The sequence below is a fragment of the Chamaea fasciata genome, unplaced genomic scaffold (assembly GCF_029207755.1).
Source record: "Chamaea fasciata isolate MVZ Bird 193981 ecotype frontalis unplaced genomic scaffold, bChaFas1.0.hap1 SCAF_3, whole genome shotgun sequence".
NCBI classification, from domain to species: Eukaryota; Metazoa; Chordata; class Aves; order Passeriformes; family Sylviidae; genus Chamaea; species Chamaea fasciata.
The window spans coordinates 98,828,920-98,843,408 of NW_027094088.1; the positions used below are offsets into that span (position 1 = coordinate 98,828,920).

Genomic DNA, 14,489 nt, shown 5'->3' on the forward strand with positions numbered 1-14,489 from the left:
CACTTTAGTTCCTCTGTTTCTTTTTCAGCACACAGTAAAACATAATAGCACGCAGCTAAAAAATAAGAAAGTCTTAATAAAAGACTCTAAAATCTGAAAGTTCATTATAGGAGTTGGGAGTTGTTATGTGGTCTCTGCTATAGTGCAGAAATATTATGAGTCTTTCTAGAGTGTCAGATGTTTGTCTTGTCTTGGCACATTGTCATTTGTACAACACGTGGATAGGTAGATGCAAACCAGAATTAGTGAGATGTGTTATACTTCTGGCATATTAGTGTTATGTGTAAATAATGACTGGTTTTTGTATCAAGTAAACATTTTTAGCAATAACTCTGGAAAGGTGTTTTCTTTAAAAAAACCGCTCAGTTGTGATTTCCATAACCTTTTATCTGCTGATGATATCTTCATGTTTTGCTCTTTTTGAAGCTCACGTGGAAAATGAAGAACAGTATACACAAGCACTGGAGAAGTTTGGTGGCAACTGTGTTTGCAGGGATGACCCAGATTTGGGAACAGCGTTTCTAAAATTTTCTGTGTTTACAAAGGAATTAACTGCACTCTTCAAAAATTTGGTAAGAATTACTTTAAAAAACCATGGAATTTAAAAGCCGAAGACTGTATTTTGGAATTATAATAACGGCTCTTCATATTGAAAATAATTTGTGTTTTAGCAACCACTGTTCTTAAAAAATTGTCAGCTTATGAAAATATCTCATGTCCTAGGCTTTCCCCTTGCAGAAGTCAAAACTCCACCCAAACCACAGAAACCAAAAAAGAAACCACCACAAAACTAAAACAGGACAACCCCCCCTCTTCCAACACTTCTTACACCTAAAAGCCTCCCACAATAAAGTCATTAAAACATGCATTATAAAACACACATCTCAATTTGCTTTAAAATTGTGAAACCAACAAAACCCAACTTGATTTACTGTGTGATCATGATGTTTTACTTTACTTTTTCCCACTTGCCATTTGTATTTGTAGAGGGAGATTTTAGTTGCTCTGGGAGAGAGTGGTTTTGCTTCTCAGGGAAGTAAGTTGAAGAAACAAAATTAAACAAAATGCTAAAACAACAGTAGCCTCCTTTGGGGACCAGTCCTACAGCTGAAGCCAGTAAGTCTTAAAAGCCTCTTTGGTGAGCCAAATGGGATGGAGCCAAATGGAAGAACGGAATTTTTAATTATAAAAGGAGAATTTTCAGCCTCAATTTCACATTAATCAGAGGGTACAAAAAGGGCAAATTCTGATTATATTCTACGGGCCAGAGCTTTCCTGTATCTTAAGTACGGAATTTACTTGAGTTCACAGAACTCTTATACCAGGAGCTAGGAAGGGGAAATGACCCAGATTCCCAGGAGCATTTAAAAGTCTGTGTCTGCTGAAATCAATGGCATGGAGACACATCAAATGCTTTTGTGAGTCTAGACCAAATGTCTGTAGTTTGCAGCCAGCTGGTCATAATCACTTCTTTGGGGAATGTTTCCAGCTGATGGGATTTAGGACAGTTCCATTCACTCTGATGCTGTCCTGCCTTTTTACCCAATCATGATATTGATGAATACAGCCACAAATGTATTTATCAACAGTGAAATGTATTTTATATTGATTATATAGATTTGAACTTCTTTGGATGTACAAATATTATCTGAGATTCTGTATCAGAAGAGGCATCCTGATTCAGTGTGAGTCAGTTATCCCAAGTCTCTCATACAGAGGCAGGCAGATCCTATGGAAAGGAAAATGGAATGGGTCTTCTAATTGATACCTTCTGTGGACTAAAACTCCCTCTCAATCATGTATTAATTCCACTATGATGAATTCATTAGGCAAATGGATCTGGGAAATGTGATGTTTAGGTGGTTTTAAAAAGCAATCCACTAAAAGCTACACCCCCTCCCCAGAAAAATCTTTTAATGTATTACATTTCAAGAATACTTCGGAAAGCTAGAAGGTGTTGCTTTTTTACCAAAAATCTTAGCTATTGGTTCTCTTAAAACTCAAAACTAGTATATTTGGAAAATGTTTCTGACAAGAAGAACTTTTCTTCCACACTTTGGAAAGGAAAAACAACAAAATAAGTATCCATAGGAAGTTGGAATGCATGTTCTCGTTATCTTTTGTTATCTACCTGAGTGTTTTGTGTGTCTTCTCCAAGAAATATTTGTAGTTCTTTTTGGTGTGATAAGAAAAGTAGCAGCTATGACCTTTTGCTTCAGTTTGTATGTATAAGAAGAAGATATGTCATAAGAGAGTAGCTAAGTCTGTAGTTTTTCTCAGTTTGTGGTTCTTATTTTCTCTAGTTTTGAAGGGAAGAGTAATTTTGCATAGGCATGAATGTAATTTTTTTTTTTTTAATATTGCAATAGCATAGGCACCTTCTCTCTTTAATACGGTCTGATGAAGAGCAGGTCTCTGTAAAGTTCTGCTCCTTCCTTATATGCCTCATATTATTGAGGTTTGAAGCTTTTTGTTTTTTCCTGACTATGAAAGGAAACCTAATGGTCCTTGAATTTGGTGTCTTGATAGGAAAATAGTTTCCTCCAGAAAGAAATACATATTAAAAAAAAGATGGGAACTTCATTGTTGCTTGTAAATGCCGTATTTATGAAGAAGAAATCTAGAATTATGAAAAATTATGGCTTTATATAGCTTTGTCTATTAGAAGTTAATGCCACTAGAATAAATTTTTAGTAACTGGTTACTTTGAAAATATCTTCATAAATTCAGTGTTTGAGGCTTAGCTTTCTAAAAGGTTAAAAGGGTATTGACCAGTATAAAAGTTCTGTACAGTAATTGGAAATAATTTGGGGTGTATTTTGTTTGTCATAGCCATATGTGAATTCTCACAATGAGGTGACGTATTCAACTCTGAATTCTTTCAATATATTGACATTAAAAACATGCCTCTCCTCTGGTGTTTCCTTGTAGCACTCCACATGTTTTGGTTGTAAATATTTTCATCAAAAATGTAGCCAGGGCCATGCAACCTGCTGCTGTGGAAAAAACATTCTGAAAGGTACTCTTTAAATAGACCTATCTCTGGAGTTTCACAGGGTGCTGAATTTCCACAGAAGATTTTAACTGAAGTGGATGGGGAATGTGCAAGGAAGTGAGAGGACATGTTCAGACTGGAACAGATGCCAAAGCTATTAACACTGGCAAAGCTGTAGGGCTACTGTCAAGTTTTTCTTTGTCATATATTTTACTTTTGTTTCTGGAAGCTGATATGTTCTGTCAGCTCTTGGCCTGGATGGCACTTAGAGCTGTAGCTCCAAAGTGCTTCTGCACAAAGATTTTCCTTAAATTTGTCCTTAGTAAGGTAGAGGAAAGCCATTATAAAGTTGGTCTGCTTTAACTGGAGTTTCAGGTGCTTGTTTTACCTAATAATTTTAAAAGTTTCCCAGAAGACTTTGAAGTTTTTATGGCCTTACCAAGGCATCAGTGTTTTAAAGTAGTTGAATAACAGCTGAAATGTTTTTGGTTTTAATCCTAAAACCTGTATACTATCCAAGTTAAAGTTTACGTCTTGAGTTTTTTGTAAGTTTGCTTATAACTTTTTATAAGTTTGCTGCTTTTATGTGTGCACTTTCAAATAGTGCTTAAAATTCAAAAATGCCCCACCCCAACCTTTGTAGTTTTTCTTCACTTTTGAAGTGATTTATAAGTGCATCTTCAGGATATGAATTGATATTTTCTGTGTACGAGATCCCTGTAACCACTCATTTTAGCCATTCTACCCAGTCTGCATTATTTGGATCACTCTGTGATATATACTATGCAATTATTTTCTCTTGCCAAAGCTCTCATATCAACTTACAAATTTTTCTTCAACTTCCATTTTTTAAGATGGTTGCGCAATCAGTTTGTCTTTTTGGTAGTGAAAGATTTGAAAATACTAGAGGCCATTTTCAGAGGTAACATACTACATTTTCTGGCAAACACAATATTGCTTGGTGATGGCAACCTTGTTCCTAATTCCTAATTGAATTGGACCACCCACTAGAGTAGGAGGAACTCCCAGGTAGGTTAGGTCAGTATGGCACTTGCTTGTAGTGTTAATTACTCTATCTTCTTAAGTAGGGATAAAGGTGTGAGCCTTAATATGAAAAATGTTAGGACAAGGAAACGCTCATTGCAGTATGTTTCCACTTTAAATATTTTCTCCTTTAAATCCTATTAAATTGCTGCACTGAGAAGAAATAAACTCTAGTTGTGCATCTTTGTCAACACTCCTTTAAAAGGGCTTTGATCAGTGAAGATAAAGTAGCTATTTAACAAATACCATTTTCTGTATTTGTTGTTATACATGCTCTTGTCCTTTCTTTTTCATTTATATAAATTTAAAGCTAATGGAACAGGCTGGATTGAGAGGAGTAGATCTGATATTTCCACTCTGTGGAAGGTAGCTGGAAGTAAAAGATTCTATTTTCTATTAATAATCCTTGGAATTTTAGTGGGAAAAAAAGGAAGAACAGCAATGATATTTTTCTGACCATATGCCCTTGCTTTACTTACTTTTTTAAATGTAAGAAGAAAGAAATTTTGCTTAACTGTAAAATGTAACAGCGAAACCAAAGGAATTATCTTTTCTTTATTATATAATGAACTTGAAAAATTTATGCCCAGAATTTTCTTTGTTTAGACCAAGGTTTTAAAAAACAATGTTTGATGCCTAAACCTTCATGAACATATTTTTGTTTCAAAGAACTCACTTAAGTCCATGAAAAAACTCTACAGATTTGCGTATTTGAGATTGGAGTATTATATATGGAGCTTAATTATTTAACTTGTGAACTTTCTGTTTTTCACCAGTAGAGTTGGGGAAAACTTGACTAACAGTGAGAATTAAAAAATTAATAGTACTGTTTGATTTATGCTTGTAGAGATATAAACCAAGATGTAATAATTCCTCCTTAGCAGCTTCCTTCAGCTCCTGGAATCAAATCTTTATTTTTTTGCCTAAAGGTATTGATCCAACTGGAGGAAATTCAGAGGACAGTAATAAAGCATGATTAGGGCTTTAATAGGTAGGTTTATGAGGAAAGTTTAGAAGAATTTTAAATGTATGGTTTGTTTCACAGATAACTCTGACTGTGGAGGAAATAATAAATTGCATATAAATGGGATCTCACTCTGAAAATATTAGGTGAAGATTTCCCAGAGAAAGTGATAGAAGACTGCCACTTAGGTCTTTCAACCTAGGTTAGAAAATGTGCACTCTGGAATTCTCCACTGGCAAGGAAGAAGGACTAGCATAACAGCAAGTCTCTTCCTTCCTTTGTTTTTGTAACTCTTCATTTTATGCTTTTCAGATTTCCCGTTAAATACATCCTAATTGAGAAGTTCCCAGTTTGTAGTTTGTGCATTGGTGGTGACAATGGGGCTGATTTTAAGTAGTCCATGGTGGAAACACTTGGTGTCTTGTGTGCAGACATTTTTCTAGGCAGCTGTGCCAGCGGCTCCATGTGGACACTTGGTGCCCAGCTCCTCCCTGTGGCATAGTGGGTGGTGGGTGATGTCCCAGCTGCAGGGGAAAGGGGGTGAGGACAGAGGAAGGGCAGCATGGTGTCCTTGTGTGTGAGGGGAAGGCACAGTGCCAAGACGAAAGTTTGTTCCCCCAGTCGTTGTTACACCTTTCTCTGAGGTCTTGGGGGTAGATGCTAAACCTTAAAGTTCAGATAGTGTCTCATCTGTAGTGGATGTTCTGATTTCCACTTTCTACCTGCTGTGTTGATTGGCCTTGTCCTACTAATGCTCATGTGACTAGAAAAAATACTGGAAACTATTGAATCCAGTAGCACTTGCCATTAAAAAAAAAAGAAAATAACTTAATGATTTGTCAGCAGGCACTACTGCCATCACCTGCCCACACCCAAGCTCAATGATGGTTGAGAAGCCCACAGCCAAGTACAGGGACTGCATCTAAAGTTTAGTAATGGCAGTAGGAGACATATACTGCTCAACTGCCTGAATTTCAGTTTTAACTGGAAAAGTTTAAAGTTCTGCATGTTAAGAAAAGTATTTCACTTCTGAAGTATACTGAAAAGGCTTTTTTTTTTTTTTTTCGTTTTTGCTTGGATTTAGCAAACAAAACCTATAGAAGTACTATGGGCACCAGTATCCAAAGCTCTCATGGGAAAGAGCTTCACTTTAAAGTAATCAGGCGGGCGAGCAAACAGCAAATTTAAATGTTTAACCATTGGCCCTTAAAGCACTTGAACATCTTTCCCCTTTACAAATGCTGGCTTGCTTGTTGCCTCTACCAGCACTTCTGGCAGCTATGTGTTTTGTTTATATGTTCTCTCCCCTGCCATTTCTTCTTCTCTGAGCCTTCTCCAGCTTAGGAAGTTTTAATTTTTTACCCTGTCATCTTGTTGGAAACTGTTAGAGGAAAACTGCAAGTGCCAAAGGAGCAATGTTGGAAGTGGAAACGAGGTCAACTATTTTTTTCCTTTTTTTTTTTTAAACATGGAATTTGCCAGTTTTCTCTGAGATGGGATGACTTGAATTTCTGTGAAGCTTCTTGCACCTTTGTGTATTTTTTTAAAGCGTATTTTAAAACATAAAGTAATCACAATGTAGAGGCCATTGCATGTGCTCTAGCTCCTTGTACTGTGCACACAGAGTAGGAGCTGCAGCATATTAGTGCTTCTCTGCATGCCAAAAGTGGGTCTATATTTTTAGATAGTTCAGCTTACGCTTCTCAAAAAAGAGGGGAAAAACATGTAAGATCTTTCATCTCTATATTGCTTTGCTGACTTATAAATATGAGGAAGTATGATTCATCTAACTAGGTTAATAATGACAAGTTCATGCATTATGTATGATTACTTTTGTTACAAATAGAATAGGAGCACAGGGAATACAATAGACTGATAGTAATGTACAGGTGATAGCACACAGAAGGAATTAATTTGAATTAGCAAACATTCTAAACTTTTGAAAAGAATGTAGAGTTTTTATCCTGGTGTGGGTTTTTGGTGGTTTTTTTTGGGTTTTTTTGTTTTTTTAAAATTTTTTTTTAAATTGCTTTTGACTCCAGGACACATGGCGTGCAATTCTAGCAAATATCCATAACTATTTTTGAGTCTGATTGATGTTTACACATGATTATGTTTGGGATAATACTTTGGATGGGTTTTTTTTATGACTTTGAGAAAATCAGTTGTCTTAAGTCTGCTGTTGAGAAAAGCTTTGTTCTTTATTCCTGTCTACTTAATTTGAAGCATAATTAAATGGAGGCTATGAAAGATTTGTTCCTAAAGTTAGACATTTTACTACATCATACTTATAAAATGGAATAACAGAGTAGAAAACTTCGCATGGGATGATATCTTGAAAGGGACCTCTTCTCTCTTCCAGCTGAATAACCATTTTGGATGTGCACTTGTAACTTCTGGAAGTTTTAGAATTCTTTTATTTAGGTGATGTGCAGTTTAAACCTTTGCACTTATCTCCTGGATCTGCAGCATATAAGTTTATTACCTTTGGGAATGGTTGTGTTGATATGTGCATGTGGTGGTACTGCTGAGGACTTAAGAGCTGGATGGTTTCCAGCACTGCCAGCTAAGCATGTGTGCAGGTTGCTCATTCAGTTTTTACAGGAAGTACTTGAAAAAACCAACCCCAACGCAGAGCTGAAATTTTACTGGTTGATTCTGAAGGGCTGTAGTTGGGTCCTGCAGCTTATTGGGGAGGAGAAAGAGTAGGGTAGAGGAGAGGAAATGCGATTTGTGTTAAGAGTTTGAAAGACCAGATTTTCCAAATTTTTTAGCTTTCCCATGCAGAGACAATCTGTGTAACCTTTAAAATTGATGAAGGTTCACTTTACTGGTGACTGAAATCTCAAGCAAATGCAGTTAGGGTAGTTTCTTTGAGGAGGAAAGGTGGGGATAGCGGGGCTTTGCTGGTTTGTTTTAACAACAGCTGTTACAAATCAGAGAGTCTGTTCTAGTGAGGCCACCAAGTAGCTAGAAGGTGATAATATTTTGTATTTTTCAATTCTGGGGAGACTGAAGCATCCATAATTGGAAATAATTTTGTCTTGGAATTTCAGTAGTCTTTCATCTCTGGATGGGTTACTTAGATGTGTCTGACATTATTCCCGAAGAAAAAAAAGCATTTGTTCCTACACGATGCAAAGTTCTTTCTGTAATTTGAATATTTGAAATCCATCTTCATATAGGGATTTCAGAGCTTCTTGAAATAAATCACATTTTAACAGAACAGCATAAATACCAAAAAAAGAAGTAACTCATCCAAGAGCAACTTTTAGTGAACTGCTGAAAAAGTTACTCTGATTTTTTTCTCATTATATTACTATAATTTTTTCCAGGTTTTACTCCTCAGAGCAACCAATCCTTCTGAATAGTTACAGTTTAATCTCTCTGCCTAGGCATTATGGTCCATACCTTGAATGTTTTCCCTGAATCATAAAGGAGTGGACATACAGTCTTTTCCTAGCTGTTTTATTCCTATAGTCTTTCTTTGTTCTTTTTCCTTATTAAAGTATTACCATACAGGTACTTACCAAAACCCATGACTATTTTACCACTGTCTTCATTTGAAGTAATTTTTATTGTCTTGAAGTAGTTATTTTCTCTTTAATTACTTACATACTGAAGACCTCATAAAATTCTTATTTCAAAGTTTGCTTGAGATAAATGAGGCAGATGTATTACTTTTTAAAAACAAATGGAAAATACTGAAATGGTGGCTATTTTACAGGCCACCATTCTTTGTCTTTATAACTTCTGTCAGAATCAGATAACTATATATTGGGGGAGTAGCAGGTATGTTTTATGGAATAGGTCTGAAGAGGCTGGCAAGTAAACAAGGTTAATATAAAATATGCTCATGAACTAAAAATTATCAGTGTTAAAAATTGTATAATTGTTTTTGTATAATTTAAATGGGGAAATAAGGCAGTGTAAAAAGTGGTCTTATTTTGCAGACACTGTTGGATAAGATATTTATAATCAGCACTAATTCTGGAGGTTTCCTGCTGGCTTGGGTTATAGTGTTTCCAGAGTGAGTTTAATTAACTCTTGTTGCATTCAGCTTTGATTACTGGCTGTGCTGATAAGCATCTCCATAAGGCAGGGATAGGAAAATAATATGTAAGACTTCCTGGTGAAACTTTCTGAAATGTGTGTATTAAGGCAGTTTATGTTCTGTATCTAAATATATTAAGTGATTTGGTGTCATTTTCTTGTTACAGATTCAGAATATGAACAACATAATCACTTTTCCATTGGACAGTTTGCTGAAGGGAGACCTGAAAGGAGTAAAAGGGGTATGTCCTCCTATTTATAGAAAGGATTGTTGTTGGTACAATAGATACATTTAGCAAGTGTATCTTATGTGTCGGAAGGCATAGGATACTCAGGTAATGTATTAGCTCAAAAAACAGGACTTTGGAGGTTTTGTTTGTTTTCTGGTTTGTTTTGTTTGGTTGGTTTTTTTGTGAATCGAGTCATCCCTGCTGTTTGGATTCACCTACCACATATTCTTGGCTGTGTATACAAAACATTTGAGAAGCTTTAAAAGCAGGCCTGAGATGTAGAAGATAAGCAGGGAAAGAGGTGTAAGATACAGATTTTTACTTAGTTGAATAAAGGGTAGTACTACATTTTAAAGGATTATTAGCATTGTATCATTTAACATTCTAAGCTTACCTGGAACTATTAAGAAACACACATTAGTCTGTATGAGCGTAGGATTTTTCTTAAAGAAGCTGAAATTTGTTTGTTTATGCCCCAAGGACATTTCCTTTTTGAAATAATGGCAACTTAGGGCTCAAATGATGATATGTTTGTGATAAATTTCAGAGCCTATGGTGAGCAAACTTACTTGGCTTATGCTTTGTTTACCAGTGAGCAAACAGGAAGTGACTGGCAGCTATTGCTCCAGGACATGGAAGGAAGGAGAAAAATATGTACATAGACTAAATATGGTTTCTGTAAATTACTGGAGCATAAATAGATTATTTAGTAAGCTAGACTTACTATCTTTGTGTTGTTTGATTACCTCATTTCACTTGTGTTCTTCTCTCTGTCGGAAAAAATACATTTATTACAATACAGTGTTTCCCCACTGCCTTGAGAATATGATCAAATGCTGCTTCAGTTAATTTAATAGTTGTCTCAGTAACTAACTAACATGTAAAAATTAGTTCCTAATTTATAGTTGCAAAGTTTTTCCAGTGTCTGACAGTTAACATTTTTTGTAGTTGTCTGTTCTTTTGAACTTCATCAAAATTTCACCTCTTGCATTTTTAGGCATCAGTGAAATAACTTTACAACTAGTTAATATAATTTTATCCAAACTCCCTTATTTAGAGAAAAGAAGATAAAGGAATTTGGAATATAAGTAATTCAGAATTCTCAGGGAATTAGTTATGCTGAACCATAAGGTCTATACTGTTCCCATTAAGTCAGTGGAAAATTGATTTTTTTTAACTTTAGTGTGATAAATCAAGTTCTTAGCCAAAGCTATACTGCTGCCTGGGGACAGGGACTTCTTTCTAGTACAGCCAGAGATAGAATAATGAGAAAGTAGTTACTTTGATTAATTGCATAGTATGGTCTTGGGATGACATGTTGTTGTACCTTTTAAGGAGTAAAATGGAGCTGTAAAAAACATAGTAAAAAGCATCCTAGAGATGCTTTTAAAAACATGAGTGTATTCATTCTCTTTACAAGATCGGTTTTCCTAAGGGCAGGATTGCTTTTGCACAACCCTGAGGCTCAAGAAAGAGTACGGTCCCTTATTCTAGTAGGCACTGCAAGTGGCCAAGGTGTGTCTTCACTGTTAGAGCCACAGTATTTTTCATGTAAATAGCTGGCTGTTATTTTTTCTGTTTTCTTGACAGGACCTGAAAAAACCCTTTGATAAAGCTTGGAAGGACTATGAAACAAAAGTGTATGTATCTTTTAAACTTTTATTTAAGAGGGAAATGTAACTGAAATCTGTAGAGGTTGTTACTTAATGCTAAGGTTGGATGCTTTCAGCAGGTGCAGCATGTACTAGAAAGTGGATGTACACCTATCTGAGGCTTCATTGCGTATTTTTTTAAATTGCACAAAGTTATAATGGTTCTCTGGTGCCCTCTTAGTTAGTCTGTCTGAAGTCTTCAGAAATTATTCCTGTAGCTGGTTCACCCACAAAAACAACCAGTTAGCTAAATTTCATTATTCCTTTTGTGAATAACAGTGAGAATGGTCTAGTTATTGCTTTCTAGCATGAAGTTGTAAGGAAGACCTGTGTGGCTTTTGAAACTGCCTAGCTATAGCTGGATTTTCATAAAAAGACATTCTGAAATACTGAGATAAACCTCTTGTCTGTCACTCTAAATCCATGGAAGATTGTGATGGCTCCAGTGTTTTATGTTCCTGACACCAGTGAGCAGTCTCATTTGGTGCCATACCAATTATTGACTACTGAAGTAATTAAGATTTCTAATCATTGCCAATGGCAGTAGTTGGTCTCTGAGGACAGGCCTTAAAGAGTAGTCCTATAATTTAGTCTGCTGTGGTCTAGCACTGCTTGATTGCTGGATCTGAAAGCTTTTTTCCTTGTGTGTGACTATTCATACTGACATCCCACAAAGTTAATGTGGAGAATTTAAAATAAATTTGGGCACTGCTGGGACATACACCAAGAGCAATGTTACTACTGGACCAAGACCTCAAGTGCTTTTAGGATTTCTGATCTAATATTCACTAGGATGAGTGTGTTGAAGTGATGTAAAGATTTGTACTTGATCATCAGTTTGCTCAGAGCTGGTGTTTCAGAGTCAGATATACCAGAAATATTTTCAGTTGTTACTTAATTTAATTAATTACTTGAGAAGTAAGAAATCCCCTTAAGCAAACGTATTTGTATATTTGGGGATTTTCATTTGAGGTTATGGACATGTTGGAAATGTTTTTCTGTGTGCTGTGTCATTCAGGACCTGAAAACGAGATGCTGACAATGTGTTTTCTGTCTGTGGGATTGGATTGATTGCTACTTATATGATAGGAGATTTTTTCTTTTTCTTTCAACTGGCAATCCTTTAGAAAACCTGTTTCATGACTGTGTTGAAGTAAGAAGCTTGGGTTTTGATCTGAAATGGGTTTCCTTTTTCCACTTGCAGTTATCTCTACTTTCTGCAAGATTTTGTAACAAATGGAGCAGACTTCCTTGACAATTCTCATTTCTAAGCCATTTGCGTGTCAGGTTATTCAATATGCAAAAGTCGAAGGTAGCCCATATTCATTAGGAAATTCTTTCAGAATAAACCATTTTTTTGGTATTTCTAAGTGGTAGGCTGGTACAATTACTGAGTGCTCTATTTTATTTTAAGTGGTTAGATGAAAGCTCCGCATCAGGATTTCAAAGTTTTAAGCTCTTAGTCCAGCCTGTTGGACTCCTTGACTTTGATCAAGACCAAAGGATCACCTGAGCCTGAGGCTCAGGATAGGGAGCTTGGGAATTGTGTATAAGAAAGTTCTTTAAAACAATGGGCTGCTCTTCTTTTGCCTTTTTTGTAGGTTGCTCTACAACGGCAGAAATTACTTTTCATGGAATAAGGTTGGCCGTCAGGGAGTGTTGTTTTTCAGTGCAAGCTGTGTTGCTTACACCGAGGAGCAGACCAGTTTTCCATGGTTTTATTCAGTTAAACTCAGTCTTGGAACTTCCATGAGACCCCCTGCCCCTGCAGCAGGACTGTGGGATTTGTCAGACCTCTTGTGCTTAAGATCAGTTCGCAGATAAATTGAGATGTTATGAGCTGTCATTATGGAGCATTAGTCTTTAAAATCCAGAGATGGGAAATTTAATTATGTGATTTTCAATTTAGGGTAAGAATATTAATTTGAGCTTGAATCTGTTCAGGTCAGCTATTTTCTCATACTAATTTTTGGACATAGGAAAACAGTGAGATTTTTCTGGGTTGCTATTATACATGCTGCTGAGGTTTCTTAAGAAAATAACATTTCATTCTGTGGCTGCCTGAATGCATCTAAACTTCCTTATAGCTGTGTGTTTTGGTCTGTAGCAGTGGGTGGATGCAGAGTCACCTCAGGAATTCTTAATTGCAAGTTTTGGGGGTTTTGTTGTGGTATCTTCATGTTTTCTGTTTTAATAAAAAGGACAAAGGAACTGGGAGGGGTAACCTCAGTCTCACCTACATCTTGTATTGTCAGAGTAGAATGGTGGACATAGGTGGTGATAGCCAGAGGTTTGCTCAGCCATCTTCAGTCTGTTATTTTTGATAACTCCTTGTTTGGATTGTGCCTAAAACCAATTCCAAGCGTGTGCTTAGTGAGCTGTCTTTTCCAGTGGTATTTCTTCACGTATGTGAATAATTCTTAATAAAATTCTTCCTGGTTATTTTTTTTTTTTTTCCTTTTACTTTTCCCTTTGGGTTAACAAACTATTCAAGGCTGCTAGACTGCTCTTTTTCTGCACATACCTCTGTATCATATGCTTAACATCGTATTGTTCATCTGCATTTCCTTGTCACAAGTACAGACCTGTGAAGCTACATGCCAGATAATGAAGTGGTATTTTTGTAGTCTGTTGGGAAGTGACAATTTTCATGTAGATCGCTGTCTCTATAAGGAAAAAATTTAAGCTTATTTGTCACACTGCCTCATCTCTCTTACTTGCACCTTTGAGATGACCTCTTGGGTGTAAATATACCCAAGTGTGACCTATTTGAAAAGAAATAAAGTTAATTTAAAAATGGTATCCGCTTTGCTTTATTCCCATAACAATTTTTGAGCTGCTGCTTCAACCTCTGTACGTAATTAAATGTGTTTACAAAATACTGTCTATCTAGTTCTTGTTTGGGGGAGAGGTGTTAAGATCCATTCTGATGCTCTTGGATCACCATCCATCATTGTTGATTACTATGCACCTCCTTTGCCCTGTAGCCGCCTGTCTTCTCAGACTATTTTCCTCAGGATCATCTTAACTGAAGTAACTGAGGGAAGCTGGATCCCTATTTCTTTGTACCCTCGGGCTGCTCTTGAACGAGGTAGTACGAAGAGCAAGTAAGCTATAGCTTCATGCAAACCTACCTCATCCAAAAATTGGGACTATCCTGAGGTGACATTCATGAATAATTTATCTTTTCTCACCATCAATCATTAACATGACTCAGTTGGAGCCATTAAGATTTTTAAATGTTTTTAAAGCCTTAAAGCAGTGCATTTCTCAGGGGACCTCAGTTCAGTTGTTGTTTCCCACATCAGAGCTGGGAGATGCTGCCGGCCACCACAGTGGCACGGCAGGATTGCTCTGTGTCCTTCGGGAGAGCTGCTTCACACAGGGCTCTTTTTGTTCCAGGGCTGTTGCTTTCCCCCGTGTACTTAAACACTAATGGCAGGCGTGCCACGGGACCATATGGGGAAGGAGTACACATGTCATAAAAACTGCTCATTCTCCCAGCAGACAGATCGCATTCAGCAAGGCACTGAGCCAGATATCACCCACAT

At 36.5% G+C, this 14,489-nt stretch overlaps 1 protein-coding gene across 6 annotated transcripts in view; it reads left to right on the top strand.

Moving 5' to 3' along the window:
• Nucleotides 1-14,489, top strand: part of ASAP2 (ArfGAP with SH3 domain, ankyrin repeat and PH domain 2) — an 84,931-nt gene that overhangs the window by 22,582 nt on the left and 47,860 nt on the right. For all 6 annotated transcript variants that reach the window (XM_066179895.1, XM_066179896.1, XM_066179897.1 and 3 more), the window contains exons 3-5: nt 427-572; nt 9,224-9,298; nt 10,877-10,926. In XM_066179895.1, the coding sequence (XP_066035992.1) occupies nt 427-572; nt 9,224-9,298; nt 10,877-10,926 (271 nt within the window). The remainder of the gene's footprint in view (nt 1-426; nt 573-9,223; nt 9,299-10,876; nt 10,927-14,489) is intronic.